The 15,929-nt window shown below is 50.5% G+C and overlaps 5 protein-coding genes across 5 annotated transcripts; 3 read left to right on the plus strand and 2 right to left on the minus strand.

Annotated features, from left to right (window-relative positions):
• Positions 1 to 328: 328 nt before the first annotated feature.
• On the plus strand, positions 329 to 8,269 carry K441DRAFT_584032 (uncharacterized protein; the record flags this gene model as incomplete). Its single annotated transcript, XM_067644527.1, has 12 exons — positions 329 to 878; positions 950 to 1,100; positions 1,151 to 3,887; positions 3,938 to 4,099; positions 4,157 to 4,307; positions 4,366 to 4,666; positions 4,731 to 4,954; positions 5,015 to 5,105; positions 5,154 to 5,359; positions 5,411 to 5,974; positions 6,029 to 6,083; positions 6,130 to 8,269. The coding sequence occupies 12 exons, from the start codon at positions 329 to 331 to the stop codon at positions 8,267 to 8,269; spliced, it is 7,332 nt and encodes a 2,443-aa protein (XP_067498917.1).
• Positions 8,257 to 8,824, plus strand: K441DRAFT_276895 (uncharacterized protein). Its single transcript, XM_067640908.1, has 2 exons — positions 8,257 to 8,261; positions 8,355 to 8,824. The coding sequence occupies exon 2, from the start codon at positions 8,472 to 8,474 to the stop codon at positions 8,724 to 8,726; it is 255 nt and encodes an 84-aa protein (XP_067498918.1). The 5' UTR covers positions 8,257 to 8,261; positions 8,355 to 8,471; the 3' UTR covers positions 8,727 to 8,824.
• A 566-nt stretch (positions 8,825 to 9,390) lies between these two features.
• Positions 9,391 to 12,441, minus strand: K441DRAFT_699777 (stress-activated map kinase-interacting protein-like protein). Its single transcript, XM_067653187.1, has 3 exons — positions 12,284 to 12,441; positions 11,831 to 12,229; positions 9,391 to 11,773 (listed from the first exon to the last, which is right to left on the minus strand). The coding sequence occupies exons 1-3, from the start codon at positions 12,304 to 12,306 to the stop codon at positions 9,706 to 9,708; spliced, it is 2,490 nt and encodes an 829-aa protein (XP_067498919.1). The 5' UTR covers positions 12,307 to 12,441; the 3' UTR covers positions 9,391 to 9,705.
• A 108-nt stretch (positions 12,442 to 12,549) lies between these two features.
• K441DRAFT_681047 (uncharacterized protein) lies at positions 12,550 to 13,764 on the plus strand (the record flags this gene model as incomplete). The annotated part of the gene is made up of 1 exon (XM_067651427.1): positions 12,550 to 13,764. The coding sequence occupies one exon, from the start codon at positions 12,550 to 12,552 to the stop codon at positions 13,762 to 13,764; it is 1,215 nt and encodes a 404-aa protein (XP_067498920.1).
• Positions 13,765 to 14,131: 367 nt separating this feature from the next.
• Positions 14,132 to 15,797, minus strand: K441DRAFT_699779 (SET domain-containing protein). The gene is made up of 2 exons (XM_067653188.1): positions 14,390 to 15,797; positions 14,132 to 14,319 (listed from the first exon to the last, which is right to left on the minus strand). Exons 1-2 carry the CDS (start codon positions 15,544 to 15,546, stop codon positions 14,139 to 14,141), a joined length of 1,338 nt encoding a protein of 445 aa, XP_067498921.1. The 5' UTR covers positions 15,547 to 15,797; the 3' UTR covers positions 14,132 to 14,138.
• Between the last annotated feature and the right edge of the window lie 132 nt (positions 15,798 to 15,929).

The raw sequence follows: 15,929 nt of genomic DNA on the forward strand, positions 1-15,929 counted from the left end.
GCCCCACGACGCGTAGCTGCAAATCACCATCACCACAAAATTGGCTTCTATCAAAGAAGCTTCTTTCGTTCGTCTTTTTCTCTCCTGCGGGAAGCTCCATGGTGCTGCTGTGGCGCTGCAATTATTCCCTCCTGCCATTACCATTGCCATTGCCTGTCTAGGCTGCCACCCCAATACCCACCTAACCTTTCCTTCCCAGACCGCAGCCTTGCCTGCCTCATCCACTAGCTGTGGAAGGCCTTCGCCTGCCTCCCTCTTGGAGTGCTCCGCGTACTCATCATCAAACTTTCCTCTACTAACCTGCTGACTCATGAATGAGGATGATCTGATGGAGTCTGTTGACCTCACACAAACTTCCGGCACCTCCAGTCCTCCCCGCCGCGACTCCATGGAAGACGCTGACTCTACGCTGACCCGTAAACGACCACGCCTTGACAGCGGCAGTAGAGCTACACGAAGCATGTCAGCAGATGTGATAGCCAACGGCCCGCAGCCCGGAAACGCCACCGCCGAACCCGTCGAAGTTACAATCAATGTTCGATCGCAGCCTCCCTCTTCCGAAGCAGGCAGCTCTGGCGACCCACCCAACGCCGCTCCAGAGCTTGCTCCCGGCAGCAATGATACCCCTTCGCCACCCTTGATTGTTAATCAAGGAGATCCGGCTGGTGTTGAAAACGTATCGGCGGAGAGCCCACCGGTTGTGGAGATTGAGCTGGATGATGACACCGAAGAGGGAATGGATGACTACATGGGACAACATGTCATCCAGATTGACGGTGAGGATGAGTCGCCGGCGGACTACTTTAACCAATTCCCCTACGTCGCGCGATACACGATCCTGAATGCCATGCGTGCCATTACAGAGCATATTCAAGGAGGTACGATTTTAGACTTTTAGACTCTGCCTCTATAGCATTCCCACCTCCAACCAATACTAACATCTATCTAGCAAATCCAATTGAAGCATCTGCTCTTCCCGGAGTTACCCATTGGCTTGATATCGCACCCGATCGTCATGCCCACTGGCGAGCTGTCTACGTCGATCAACCGAACATCTGGGATGAACTGTCGTCTATATTCACAAGGGTACTTCAACGGCGGTACGGATAAATCTTCTTTACTCATCTGCAAGTCTCGCTTACATGAACAGGTATCCTTTCGGCGACGAGTTTTGCGGTCCAGGTGAGACTGAAGAAAGCATCATATTTAGTCTTCTTCGAAGCTACGTGAGGCTTTGTGCACGGCTTCTACACGTCGATGCCGAAATTCTAAACCGCTTTCCCGGTGAAACTCTAGTGGACCACCACCTGCTATGTCTCAAGCACCTAAAGGCACTGAACGCCATTCTCCGTGCAGAGGGAGCGGCGCTTTTCCGTCTTCTGGCCAAAGACTACAACGTAGATATACGAGTCATGGGTTTGTCGCTTGTGAGGGACTTTATCAAGCCAACAACAAACGGCTTGCACTACTTAGCTCAGTTTGCAGAGCTGGCGTGGGCTAAGGTTCAAGGTGCTACTAGGAACCATATTGCAACAAACGTCTTACAGCTTCTGGAATGTACAGGTTGGAGTATCATCGATATTCCCACTCTGGATACTGGCGTCGACCGAACCAAATTCTCCCGCACTGCTCTCCGAGTCTTTAGGAAATTTGATGAAGATCTTCAAGTAGCCGGGAAGATTCTTGATGTTGGCTTCAACCGCGACATGGTACTGCTATGTGCGAAGCTTCTACACTGCCTTGTTACAATAGACGACCAGACTGCCCGGGATCTCGCAGAGGAATTCCTGGAAAAACCTCGAAGCCAATCAGTGGAATCCGGTGCTATTCAAAGCATTGACACAAAAGCCAGAGCCAACACCGCCCGGCATGAACCTCAATTTCTGCCTGCTTTAATATCCAACGCTTGGAAGTTCAAATTACTCAAGAAATATATTTTGAAAGGTCGAATGGAGCTGCGCGTCATGTGCATTGGTACTATGGACTCGGAATTGGTCGAGATTTGGAAGGAATACAATGCTTCTGACAAGGGGACAAACCATCCGGTTATGCAGTACCTTGCCGAGTTTTTACTTCGAGAGAAGGTCATCGATTATATTATTGGCGTTGATTCTCATCCACAACTCATCTCACGCAGTGGCAACATTGTTGGCTTCCTTGTTGTCACCCACCGGTATACAGAGGCACAAACTGATGCTATTTGGGAAACTGTCTCCACCAGCCCAGATCCCCGGGTAGTTTCCGCCACCATTGTAATGCTCAGGAATATTGTGAATCTCATGGATACCCCAGAGCTTCTCTACATTTGTGCCAAGCTCTACGAGCTGCCAATTGAGGCTTATACTTTGGAAATATTGAGATTCTGTCGAGATGTCAGCCCAAGGATTCAACAAAGATTCAAAGATTGGTCCACCGTAGATCCTAGGTCGAGGCCTTCTCAACTCTGCGTACGACTGATCCAGGACACGGCACCAAGTAGGGCTTCCACCAAGCTCATCAATGCTTTGCACGTCGAAGCATCCGACCAACTACGTGCCCTTGCACTTTCCGTAGGCCTGTATGAACGCGAAAAAATTTATGAATCCTGTGTTCGAGACATTAGAAATAAAACGAATAAGGCAACAGGAAGCGCCCACGCTATTCATATCCTCTGTTGCACATCATCTCCTGAGGATACAATATTATTAACAGAGCGATTTGACTTGGCACGATATTTGATCCCTGAGCTTTGCGCGTTTGTCCAAGCTGAGAGGACCCAAGATCCCAGCCCGTTTCAAATACCTGCTATGCAATACCGTCTAGATCTAATAGCCTACATTATTGCCTGGAATGCGAAATCTGTACCACTAGAGTTATACGAGGCGCTCTGGGACCATCTTGTAGGAAAATATGCCTTGGACAACTCCATTCGCGACATTGCTTGGTCCAGGCTGACTGACGCGGCGAAGTTCAAACCGTCAAATGTTTTTTGCAGTCGCCTCATCTCCGACCATATTCCAAAACTAGAGCCAGTTTTCTTCACATTTGGTCTCTACGATTTCATTCATCATATTACTCTGCCTTTGATGAAGAAGAAGATGGTTTCTAAGACTGACGGCCGTGAGCTCCTGGAGGTTCCAGGGGCTAGTCTTTTGTGGCGTTTTATACTAACAGCACCTCCTGGAACTATCGAAGATCTTTCCGCTACCCTATTGGCCACACGGTACATAGAGGTCTATCGCTGTAAAGGTGTTTCCCTCGATGAACTAGAAGATGCCCATGTTGCACTTGTAGAGCAATGCACTGAGCGGCTTCTATCGTCGTATCCCGTCCTCAGATCTGGTAGTAATGAGGCTGGGGTGGGAGAAGGCGAGTCCATGGCAGTCGTGCCTTCCGATGACGAACTTCATGACCATGAACGCCGTTTTACCCGAACTTTGCTGTTTGAAAAGTTGTTCTTGCAACTGATCAGAACAAAGCCCGAGTTTACTCGTGCCCGACGATCGGATTCAAAATGTGAGCCATGCGAACCAGAAATTATCCGCGGAGACCCTATAGAGATTAGATTCCAGGTCTTCGGTGGTGCAACAAGTGAAAGACAAGCTCTCATCATGGGCAAAGAGGATACCTTCCAGGAACTTCATGAACGCCTCGGACGTTTGACTGGCTTTTCCAAGTTAACGCTCATTGTTGGAGGCAAAAAGCTCGCACTTCAAGAGTGGGCCGATAAGCGAATTGGGGGAATCGAGGGTATTACCTGGGTACTCGTTAGCAAGGCAGCGGGCGCGGAACCGATACAGCCGGAAAATGGGCCCAATGTTAATTGCTCTGCCTTCGAAACCAGCATTCTAAAGCATTTTGAGGAGTTGTATACGTGCATGGATTCAGAAGATGATATAAGCGAGGCGGTTCGTTGTTCCCAGCTGATGGCTAGTCCAAGAGGCTGACAGACCATTAGATCTTTGACTTCCTTTGCCTGTTCGCACCGCGTGAGAGGATTGCTGAAGCCATTGCGTCAGGTAGCGCATCCGCCCGAGATATATTCCCGCCAGGCAAGGTCTTCCAAGCAAAATACGCCGCACTTGCTCTTCAGAGCCGACTCCGAACCCAACTAAACAAGGTAGATCAAGTTCATCAAATTAGCTACCCGCAAATCAGACCTACTCACAACTGCTAGGGTATTGTCGATGAAGCTTTCCTCTCCAATACGATTCAACTCTTGGATGGGGCTATCCTTAACAGCGACTTGATAAGTCCTTCTTTGACAGGCAGACACGACGTTTCCCTTGCATCATTGTTGATTACTGTGCTTCTCGGCTTTCTAAAGGGTATTCTTAATATTTTTCATATCGCATTTTGTTGAAATAATTACCTAACGTCAGGCAGAGCGTCCTCTCCAAGACCTTTCGGCCCACTATTTCTCCGACGAATCACTTCTGGTAGAGCGTCTGCTGTCCGTTTTGTACAGAGCTCTTGAGACAGAATACGAGAATATACGCGTAGTATGTGACTGTTATGCCACAATACTTGAGGCTTCTCTCCACTCTAGAAAGGTGTGGGAAGCCTTTGTCTGTAGAGGGGATATTCGAGGGCTACACAAAACTCTCCTTCTCGTAGATCCGAGAATTACTCTACGCCATGGCATTGTTCAGTCAATTGCATCAGTTTGTGGAGGTGACTTGCCGTCGTAAGTCGAATTTGGGTGGTTCCGGCTTTATGTCACCGTAAACTCCCTAATTTTATCTCTATAGGACATCACCTTTGACTGGAAGCGAACTCGCCGCCTTCTATTGGAAGGTCATCTCTTCAATTCTGCCAGACACTGTGCAATGGTCTAGTCAGTCTGCACAACTCTTCGGCATTGCAGAGCAGGTCTTCAGGAGAAATGACGAAAGTGACCGAGACGAAAACTCCCTTCGAGGTTTCTTGTCCATCTGGAGCGGTTTGCTATTGAATTATGAGCATGAAGAGGCTAGTTTGTTCCTCATTTACGGAGCAACATATGCTAACGGTGTTCATTAGTTTGTCGGTCGAGATGATGTCGATACCGTCGTCATGGGATTTACGAAGCTCCTTCTCTGCTGCATTCAATCACTCAAATCGTTCAAGAAACCTTTGAACGTTGGGTAACCAGTCAGTATCCAATATAGGAATAATGGCTAACCTTTTATTAGACGCCTTATGGAAGACATCTTTGTCAAGTTCCTATTTCCCCCGTACATCGATGTTACACTGGAGGAACATCCAAACGATCATATCGAGCTTCCAGTCTTGGAGAGTTCGACGCGCAAGGAATTGTATGACCTGATCCTAGGCTTGTGTGAGGACAAAAATAGTTATAACATGCTCCTTGAACTTACACAAGGGCTCGTTGATGACGGTACGTTTGCACCACCGTATCATCATACTTTTTACCAACACAGCCAAGAAGAGTCGATGTCTGTGAAATCCTATTCTATCGACCGCACAAACGAGATCCGATCGTCTACGGGCTATGTAGGACTGACAAACCCTCGAGCCATCTGCTACATGAACTCTCTTCTCACCCAGCTTTTTATGAACTTGAATTTCCGTAGGTTTGTTCTCGATGTCAAGGTCGCCGATGCCGGTGGCTCCCAGAGATTGCTTTCAGATACACAGCGACTCTTCGCTATTATGCAAAACACTTTTCGCAAAGCTGCAGACCCTCGGGATTTTGCTGCTTGTGTTAAAGGACTTAATAATGAGCCAATAGATATCAATATCCAGATGGACGCTGACGAGTTTTACAATCTTCTGTTTGATCAATGGGAAGGCCAGATGCTTTCTCAAGAAACAAAACAGCTTTTTCGTTCATTCTATGGCGGTCACACCGTTAATCAAATTAAATCCAAGGAGTGCGAGCATGTCTCTGAAAGAGTGGAGGGATTCTTCGTTATTCAATGTGACGTCCAGGGAAAAGCTACGCTACAAGAAAGCCTTCAGTCGTTTGTAGAAGGCGATGTCATGGAAGGAGGTTCGTCGTGTTCAATTTACCATCGCTCGAGTTTCCGCCTCTAACATTTAATAGATAATAAGTACAAGTGCGAGTCATGCGGTGGCAAACTCGTCAATGCGGTAAAACGGTAAGTAAGGTATCTTGGTGGCGGTTTCGGGCTAACTTTCTGCTAGCACATGCTTGAAGGATGTGCCCGATAATTTGATCTTTCACCTTAAAAGATTTGATTTTGATTTGATAGATATGAGAAGAACTAAGATCAACGACCATTTCGAATTCCCAAACCGCATCGATGTCAGTCCTTATAATGTTGACCATCTTAGTAACCCGGAAAACCCTCGCCAGGAAGATATCTTTGAACTTGTTGGTGTCCTTGTTCACCAAGGCAATTCAGAAAATGGTCACTATTACTCGTTCATTCGTGAACGTCCATCTGCATCTGGCAGCTCAACAACCTGGCTTGAATTTAACGATCGCGATGTTAGCGAATTTGACCCAAGCCAAATATCACATCAGGCTTATGGGGGTTGGTATGATGATCAGTTCCAACGACAGCAAAAACAATTTAGCGCATACATGCTCTTCTACCAAAGGAAATCAGCCATGGATGCAGACTATCAGAAATACATCAGCTCACCACACGCAGGACCGCCGAAGGTCCCTGTTCCAGCCGAGCTTGAAGTAGATATTGCCGCCGATAACGAAATCTTCATTCGAGATTACTCTCTGTACGATCCGAATCACTCACGCTTCATACGGCAAATGCTATCAACTCTCCGAACTGTGAATAATGGAATATGCTCCGAGGACCACAAACAGGAAAAGCTGGCTCTTGGCATAGCTCTCGAGCATGTCAACCAGGTCATCAGCCGTTTGAGAGACATCGCGAATTTCGACGAAATTATTATACAGCTGAAGAAGACCGTTCAATCCTGCACCAAATGCTGCAAGATTGCAGTGGATTGGATGTGTAGACGTGAATACGCCCTTGCGGGTCTGCTCTTACGATGTCCTCACATCAAAGTCCGAGCACAAATCCGCGCCTTCCTGCTTGATTGTCTAAATTTTCTTCGAGAAAAGGACCCTACTCTCTACGGTGTCGATGTATTCGATTCAGAGCCTGAAAATGAACTGGCCGCTAGTGATAACGGTGCTCTCGCCGTTATCGCCACACGCTTGCGCCTCGTAGGCCAACACACAACACTCGGGACCCGCGGCTGGGATGACTACTATCTGACCCTCTGCCAATTAAGCAATATGGGTCCGCACGAGACAGCAGCAGTGCTGAATAACGAGATTCTGGTTTTCTGCCTTGAGGTTCTCTGCATGCACGCCACTCCCTACATCAAACATCGCTATATGAACTTGTGGCGGCTCGTTGAGAAGAAGAAGGCGATCTATAACCGACTGATTGAACTTGTCTACTGTCTGCTATCCAAAATTGATCTACGCATGGAACCAGCCTCTGACGGCGAGGAGCGGTTGGAGAGATTTGATCGTTCCACGTCGAAATTCCCACTAACAGTAAATGAGAAGAGCCTTCTCATGCTATGGAATGAGGAGGATAAAGCATTCGCCGCTCTTGGCAAGATGATCGAAAGTTTCGAGTTGGCAAAATCGGACCGCTGGTATCCTGGCGAAATAGTAAAGTTGATGCTGAATACCGACGAGGAAAACATCCTTCGAGGCTTGCACACAACCATTTCAGAAGGCATCTCGTGCCTGTCGGCACCGTACGCTGAACCCTACGTACGATCTGCTATTTACTATTGTTCAGCTTGCCCAACCGCAAACGATGCCTTCAGAATCATCCAATGCGTCTCGAGATCCACAGAACAGCTCACCAATATAGGTGGAGAGACTCATCTACATTTTTATCACCAGCTAACCTCGGTCCAAAACGAAGAAATCGCGGCGGAAAAGGGCCCTGACTGGTTTTTTGACCAAGCTATCCTATTCTCGCGGCAATGGGGCATTGCACTGCTTATGTTCGACGATGAAATCCTCCGTAAAAATGCCGTAGCACTCCTGGAGTATCTTTTCATACGGGCGACACCCACAGTCATGGTCTCGGAACGTTCGATGAGGGTTAAATATGAGTACATGCGAGCCTTGTTCAAAGATATGATCAAGAAGATCCGCATCGAGCATGAGACCGGCACAATGCGTTCATACATGCAGCCGATGATTATACTAAGCAACAATATTGCTCATGCGCTCTTAACATTGATGCAAAATCAGGATCCTGCGATGGAAATATATAAGAGTCCTGGGGATCCGGCTTTGCTTCAGACATTTACTCTGGGTAAGTGAAGCTCTGTCCCTGTCAGTCAGAACTCTGGGGACTCTTAGAGTTATAGGAGTGAAAATTTTAGAATGCCAAACTAACAATAAGCAGAGGTTGAAAACCGCACACGAAACTGGCTTTTGGAGGATGACACCATTCTTTCCGGTGGTGGTTTGTAATCTCCAACCCCTTCAAATGTATAATTCACTAAACGTATTCTAGAAGCGTATGATGACTCGCAGTACGCAAGCGACTCCGATGACGTTGCGGAAGTCGAATCTTGAAACCCCACCACCCTTCAACTACTCACAGTATTGGCTTCCAGCGGCCTGCGAGGTCCTGGATCTTTGTTGTAGACAATTCCGCGGAGCGGTATTCTGGCGTTTTTTGGTCACTCTCTTTCTACTAAGGGGGCGTTTAGGGATTTTTGCTTTTTTTGGTGCAAAGGGAAAAACAAGACAGTCGCTTCCTGTAGGCATTTAGTGGCGTAGCGTGGCGAAGGGCTCTTGTTCCCCAGGGATATTACTTTTCTTCTTCTTTTGATGCTGCTGAAAACGGCAAATGGAATGAGCCCTTTTCTTTAAAAAGTCAGGGTAAAGCGTTTGATGGATGACGCGATGATGATGGTGATGATGGCCGGAGTGAAGTAGGGAGGAAGGTAGGGAGGGAGGAGTGGGATATGACTACCTCTTCTTTTTTTTTCTTCTCAGAAATTCTTACAATCGTTTTGAAGCTCTGTGTGATAGACAGATTCTATGAGGGCATCCTATTCGGAATGAAGCATGCAGGGGTAACGGCCAGGGGGTACTGTATCTTAGGAGAGGGAGGGTTGTGTAGGTCAATGTATCGTTGTGCATGGCGTGGATCGACTCCGTGAAGCATTGAGTTTGGGTAGGTGCCTGGTAGTTTTACCCCTCCTGTGTGATACCAGAGATGGAGATGGAGATGGGAGTTCATCGTGAATTGCGCCTTGATCCTGTCTTACCCTGATTCCGCCAAATAATACCTCTTTCACCATCCCCATGGTCTTCTTTGGTTCCGTCCACACCACACCCCGCACAATGAAAAAAGCCGTGGCGTTGTCTGGGCAGCATCTCCACCTGCAGCCCCCAAACGAGGACTAACAGCATTCAAGAACATCTACAGAGGGAAACAGGAGTATTCGGTGATTCTAAGAATGCTGATTGATCCTATCTTACAGCTCGTTCCAGCAAGTCCAGCCGCAAACCCGCCACAGCTCAACAGCGTATCGCTATTGCAATCCCAGATACCCAAAGATTCCGGAAAATGAGGCTTACATCGCCATAAATGCCTTAATACATAGCAGCGAAGTCAAACAAAACAGTCCTCGCGCCATCCCAACCCAAATTCACCAACCAAGAGCCGTACCTCGAGACACCCTTCAAGAAAAACGCACAAATACAGCAACAGCCCACAAAACCCGTTGAATGCGCCGTAGACCTCACAAAACGCCCTCTTGAAACCTCTCCACGCCCTTCTTGATCTCCCGCACAATCTCCATGGCCTCGCTCTGGCTCGCGGCCTCGAAGTCATACCGCTTGGTCTCGCGCTCCTTGAACACGACAACGCGGAACATGCGCGGATGCCTCCTGCTAACCTTGCTCCCGACGACGCTGCTGAAATGCACGGTCGTCGTCTTGGGCGGCGCCTCGAACAGCGTCTTCGTCCCGCCTGCGTTCTCGCCCGGCATGATGTGCATGTACTCGCCGTCGAGCGCGAGGATGCGCGAGCTGCTGGACGAAAAGGACATGGGCTGCTTGCGCGTGACGGCGTAGCGCCGGTACGTCGACGTGTTGGCCGTGAGGAAGGCGTCGTGCTTCTGCGCGAGCGGGTGCAGTAGCCCTGCGGCGGTGCCCGCGGCGCCGCCCGCGGCACCCCTTTTCACTTTCTTGGGCGTGCCGCCGGTGCTGATGAGGAGGGGCGCGTTGGGCGAGCTGGAGCCGGGAGAGCCTGAGAGCCCGAAGGCGCCGTCGCCGATGAAGCGGCGGCGGGAGAGGTCGAGGTCAGTGCGCGTGCCTAGCGCTTCGACTGTTCGGTCGGAGGGAGCCACGGTGGCGGTGCCGGACACTTTGAGGACGAAAAGCCCCTTGTCGACTTGTATGTCGCGGCATACGCCGTCGAAAATCTCGGCAATGTAGGTGTCGGTTGTGCATGAGACAGGGATGTGCTTGGTGTTGAAGTTGTCGTCTGTGAAGTGCACCATGATTGTCTTCGGAGCGCCAGTACGTGGAGTGGCATGTGAAGTTGGGACGGCTGGTGCATCCATAAGATTGGTGGAGTCCTTGCGGGGAGCTGAAGGCGCAAACGACGGCCCAATAATTGGGTTGCGGAAAGCGCGGGCTGGAGCTGGGGGCGGTTTGGGAACTGGCTCTGATGGGGTTGGAGTTACAGAGGCGGGCGTGGGTGCGGGTTCTTGGGCAGCGGTTGCTTCACGGCTGTATGGAGTGAGCTGCTCGTTTTCTGCAAATTCTCGCTCAGAGGCTTCCACGAGGGCAAACTCGTCCCACGGCTTTTCGCGTGATCGAGCACGCATCCCGCGGTTGTTGTTTGAGGCGAAATCGGTGATAGCTTTTGTCCTCGTCAAGGCCGGGAACTCGTAGTCAACCTCGCCATCCTCATACATGCGTAAGACCCAGCGGTTGATGTTCATTTTCTCAACAGATGTAGGTGGCTCAAGGCCTTCTTCGACATACCTCCACAGCGCAAGGCCGATGGCTTCAGCAACGGTTACTTTAGTGCCATCATCAGTCGTTTTCCGTAGAAGCACTTCAATCGGTCTCGTCGATTTAGAGGAGAGAGGTGCGTAAATTTTGATGTATAGTGGATTGGGGTCGCCTTTTCCAGATAAAGTGACAAAACGCTGCAATGGGTTCTCTGGTTTCTTGTCCTTGGCTTTCAAAGCTAGAGTTAATGCACTAACGGGTTGAAGAATGCTAATAGGTCGTGGTGGAGGCAATGCTTGGAGAACAGGAGCGGCTTGCTTCGTCTTTTTTGGCGATGTGTTGAAAGGAGTAATGGGTGGGGGTATGTTCGTCAGATCCGTTGGAGGGGATGAGTCCAAGGGATCCGCAACCTCTCCTAGTAGAGAGTTGCTATCTGCAGTTCCAGCAAATTCGGAGGACAGCGTGCTGTCATCTGATTCGGCCCCCTGGTCAGGATCTTCCAGATGAGCCTCGCCCTCCCTGTCATCCTCCTGAATTCTCTGAGAAAGCAGGTGGCTCGCCTTCGCTGCACGATGCGGGTTTAGCTTCTTCCTTTGAAATATCACGGGGTCCAATTCGTTCTCTGAAGACATCTCGCTACTGGTAACAGTATCTCGTCGAGCTCGTTCTTTAACGGCCTCGACTGCCCCTAAAGAACCCCTACGTAATCTACTATCAAGAGGTCGCGAAGGTGATGTTACAAGCAATGAGGGGCCTTCCATGAGATTGAGATTAGAGCTGCGGAGAGGTGAGGACCCAGCTCTCGTGCGCAACGGCATCTTAGTGAATTTGATTTGCTGTGCAGCTCTACACATCCCTCGATATTAGCCTTAGCATAGCGTGCGGAAAGGGTAAAGATAATACCTTTGCGTGCCATCACCATCTTCGTCGCTCTCATCACTGAGATCACTGCTATCATCCTCCTCTAGCTGTTCTTTCCTTCTTCTCCTTTTGGTGTTCAATGCTGGACCAACAGTATCGTTACTCCCGCCTCCTCCAGTAACCATACCTCCTTCGTCCTCATCGTCACCAAACCCAGGGCCTGATAGACCTGCTGATCTCGGCGCTTGGAAGTAGTCGGAGGTTATAGCGGTGGGAATGGGGGGTGAATAGGTTCGCTTGGTGTCAGCAGCGTTGGGAACCCAACCTGCAGCGCGAAACGCAGGGTTATTGAGTACAGCAGAATTGACATTGATCAGCCGTTCACCGACGCCATCTTTGATGCATGATAGGTATGCGGTACGAAGTTGATAGAGCACGAAACTGGTGGGAGTCTAGTTGAGCAGGCGCAAATGCGGAGGCGTTCGCGGGGCTTACTCTTCGTTCTGTAGGAGAGACATAGTGCTAGCTTAGTAGAAACATCTTCTCATGATGGGCATGTACTCTGATAACCGTGAGGGTCTTCAGACCAGCTGAAGAACACGTACGCAGAGCATTTTTGGTGTGGAGAGGGGGGTGTCGATGTTCTGGATGCGCCACTGGTGGTGAAAGACGGGGAGATCCCAGTCGACGATCTCTCCAGCCAAACACCAGCCAACTTCACAACAACACGAAATCCCCATCTGGCCAATACTCCATCTAATATGAATTTAGTTGCCTACTCAGATTCAGAGGGCTCAGACAATGAAGCCCAGCCAGCCCTCAAACCGGCCCCAAAGCCCGCCGCAAAACCCGCTGTGACCTCATCGAAGCCTGCTTTCCAAAAAGTTGTCGACCGCACTAACCCACACAGGATCAGAGTCAACCTTCCTACAACCTCGACCGCCAGCGCAGGCAAAGATGATATCGAAGCAGAGGCCCCGCCAACCAAGAAGGCGCGTACAGGGGGAGGTGCTTTCAGCGGGTTCAATGCTCTATTACCTCCACCGAAAAGAACAGCACTCGCTACGAACAGCACAGCAGAGGGCGGGAAGAGAGGGCTTGGTAAGGGTTTGAGAGCGGGAATAAGCCTGAGGACAGGAGCAGCACCTGCATTCAGCAGAGAGCCCGTGGATGTGCCAAATTATGGCGAGGAAAATTCCACAGAAAAGACACCTGCGCCATCATCGCCAGACCATTCTTCTCTTTCGACAGCACCAAATAGTGAGGCGCAAGAGGTAAAGCTTGTGGGGAAGCCTATGATGTTCAAGCCTTTATCAGTGGCCAACAAGAAGAAAAAGAAGAGGCCAATACCTCCTCAGGTATCAGATACCTCGGCAGAAAAAGCCGTACCATCAGTCGCATCCCAGATCTCAGACCCAAAACCTGCGCCAAAACCAAAGGTTTCTCTATTCTCCATATCAAAGGAGGAAATGAGCGCACCGCCAACATCTACATCGAGAGAAGAGTACCAGCCACTGCTTTATGGAGCAGAGGAATCCGAGTCCGTAGTCCAACCCTCGGAAGAGGACATACAGGACCCCTCTCAGCAAAGCTCAACTTTCACATTTTCACATCCAGCGCCTACGACTTCTAGCAAGGGCGCTCAAAGCCTCAACGACATTGCTGCAGACCTGAATCTTTCTGAGGCTGACCGCCGTCAACTTTTCGGGCGCCAACGAGGCAAGAAAGGCCAGCAAGATCTATCAGCCATCAACGTCGTGAACTTCAACACTGACCAGGAATATGCTCATAACGAGGCACTCCGGGCTGCTGGTGAGACAGCGCAACACAATCCTCTTAGATCAATTGCTGGTACAGGCAAGAACAGCTTAAAGCAACTTGTTAATGTAGCTACAACGCAGAAAGATGCCCTAGAGGAGCATTTTGCAGCTGGTAGGAGGAACAAGAGAGAGGCTGGGAGCAAATATGGTTGGTAAATGAGAGAGACATGGTGAGCGGGGGCTGCACAGAATTTGATTCGAGCGATGATGCGATCAGCACGGATTCGAGGTCGTGCTTATGAAATGCGACGTCCTCTGGTTCTGGCGATACGCAGATACACCTTTCGGTATAAATACGGTGAGAGAATCCGTTATGGTTTACGTAAGAGGAGAGCCTTGAACTTAGGGATGACCTACACAGCTGTTGTATGCGGACTGAAGTTTTTGTAGGCAGATATTCTAAGTCTTTAAGGGTCAGAAGCCCAACCTGAATATAACAATTCATCTTAATCTAAGCTTGAGAACCTTCATACGCTAGCCTTGCGCACCATCTCGTCCATACTCACCTTCCATTCGTCTAGTCCGCTTCCCTACTTCCTCTCGCTCTCTTTCACCGCTTCTTTCAGGCCCTGTACGAACCGCTGATAATCCGCGAACTCTGGGTCATCACTACCAAGACAGCACTGCGCGACATCGAGGCCCTTCTGCGCATGCAGTACTGTCGCCTTATTACGTCCTAGGATATGGCAAAGCGACGCAGCAGCTCGTCTCCTGCTTAACGTTAGCAAACCCAACCATAACACTACCTCTACTAACCTCTCGAATCCAGGGAAATACTCACGCCCTCGCGACCTCCTTCCCCGCACCCTCCTTCTCAAGCCCTACCACAAGCTCCAACGCCCACCCCAGTGCCCTCCCCACGTCCTCCCCCCTCCCCTTCCGAAACCCCTGCAACAGCAGCTGGTTCCGCAGCAGCATCGCCCTCCGCCGCTCATGCCGCTCGCCCTCCTCCCCGCCCCCGCACGCCGCGCATGCACACTCGAAGCCCCACCGCCGCAGTCCCTCCTGCCGCCGCTCGCGCGGCATGTAGAACGACGTCGCGCCTAGATACGGAAACGTGATCTCCTCCGCCGGCAGCACGTCGTGCGTCGCGTGCACCGTCAGCTGTCCGATGCGCTGGTTGAACGTGACGTGTGCGTTCGGGAGGCAGGAGTGGTTGAGGCGCGCGGCGATCGGGAAGAGGCCTACGGCCGGCTCGTCTGCTCCTTCGTCTGCTTCTCTCTCTCCCTCCCCCTCTCTATCCCCCTTCCCCTCCCTCTCTTCCTCCTCTTCTGGCTGAGCCTCTGGCTCTGTCCCTGCGCTCCCCATGTTAAACGCATTCGTCCTGAACACGCTGATGACCTTGAACTCCTCCAGCGCGACCAGCAACGCGGCTTGCAGATCCGGCGTGTCGTGCTCCTCGCGCTGTGCGGCGAGCTCGGCGATGTGCGTGCGGAAGGGGCCGGAGTCGGCGTCTTCGACGGCGTCGAGGCCGATGATGGTGGCTTGGGCGGCGGCGGGCAGCGCGAGGAAAGCGGTGTGGATGGATGAGGGATCGGTTTCCGAGGGACAGAGAGCTAGGAGGGGTGGTTCCGAGAGGATGCGTGTGCCGCGGGGGATGGGGGATGTTGCGAAGAGGCCGAGGCCGGCGTGAGGGGTAGGCCTAATTTCGAAGAGGGGCAGCGTATTGCCGTTGTTGATTCCATGGTTGTTGTTGATAGCGAAGCTACCTGCGGTGCTAGAGGAAGCTTCGAGGGGTTGGTGGTCGAAGATGACGAAGTCTGCGGATGGGTTGGCTGTGAGGGTGGAGGTGTCGGTTTGCGCGCTCTTTTTCTTCCCACCACGGCGGTTCTTGCGTCTCACGCCTGTCTTCTTCTTGGGCTTGCTTTTGCTTGCGTCAGTCAAGTGAGTTTCTGCCATGGTGTTGGCCGCGCTGGCTGTTTCAGTATCTGACTCCATGGCTAACGGATGTTGTGGGGAGGAAGAAATGAGAGGTAGAGATTGAATCTGGTGGGTGAGAATGAGAGAAGGCGTGAAATTTACTAATTATCAATGTTGTGGCTTCACTGACATGAGCACTGCCTAGCGGGAATCGTTCACCAGTAAGGGGAGGTATGAGGAACGAAGTTATTTAGATTCTCTGCGCAACAACTAATGAGTACCTTTCTAGCCTATCGCAGGCACTTTTAGGCTGGTGCATAATACGTCGGGGCAGGAATTTCACTAGAGAATGTATGAGCCAAGATAAAACTTGTGACAACAATGTTTTTTGGATGGGAAATAGTACTTTCAATCCATGAGTATAAAACTTGCCAACAACATTCTTCCGTCTGAGTGAGCTA

Source organism: Cenococcum geophilum (genome assembly GCF_001692895.1).
Source record: "Cenococcum geophilum 1.58 unplaced genomic scaffold K441scaffold_56, whole genome shotgun sequence".
In the NCBI taxonomy this organism is placed as follows: domain Eukaryota; kingdom Fungi; phylum Ascomycota; class Dothideomycetes; order Gloniales; family Gloniaceae; genus Cenococcum; species Cenococcum geophilum.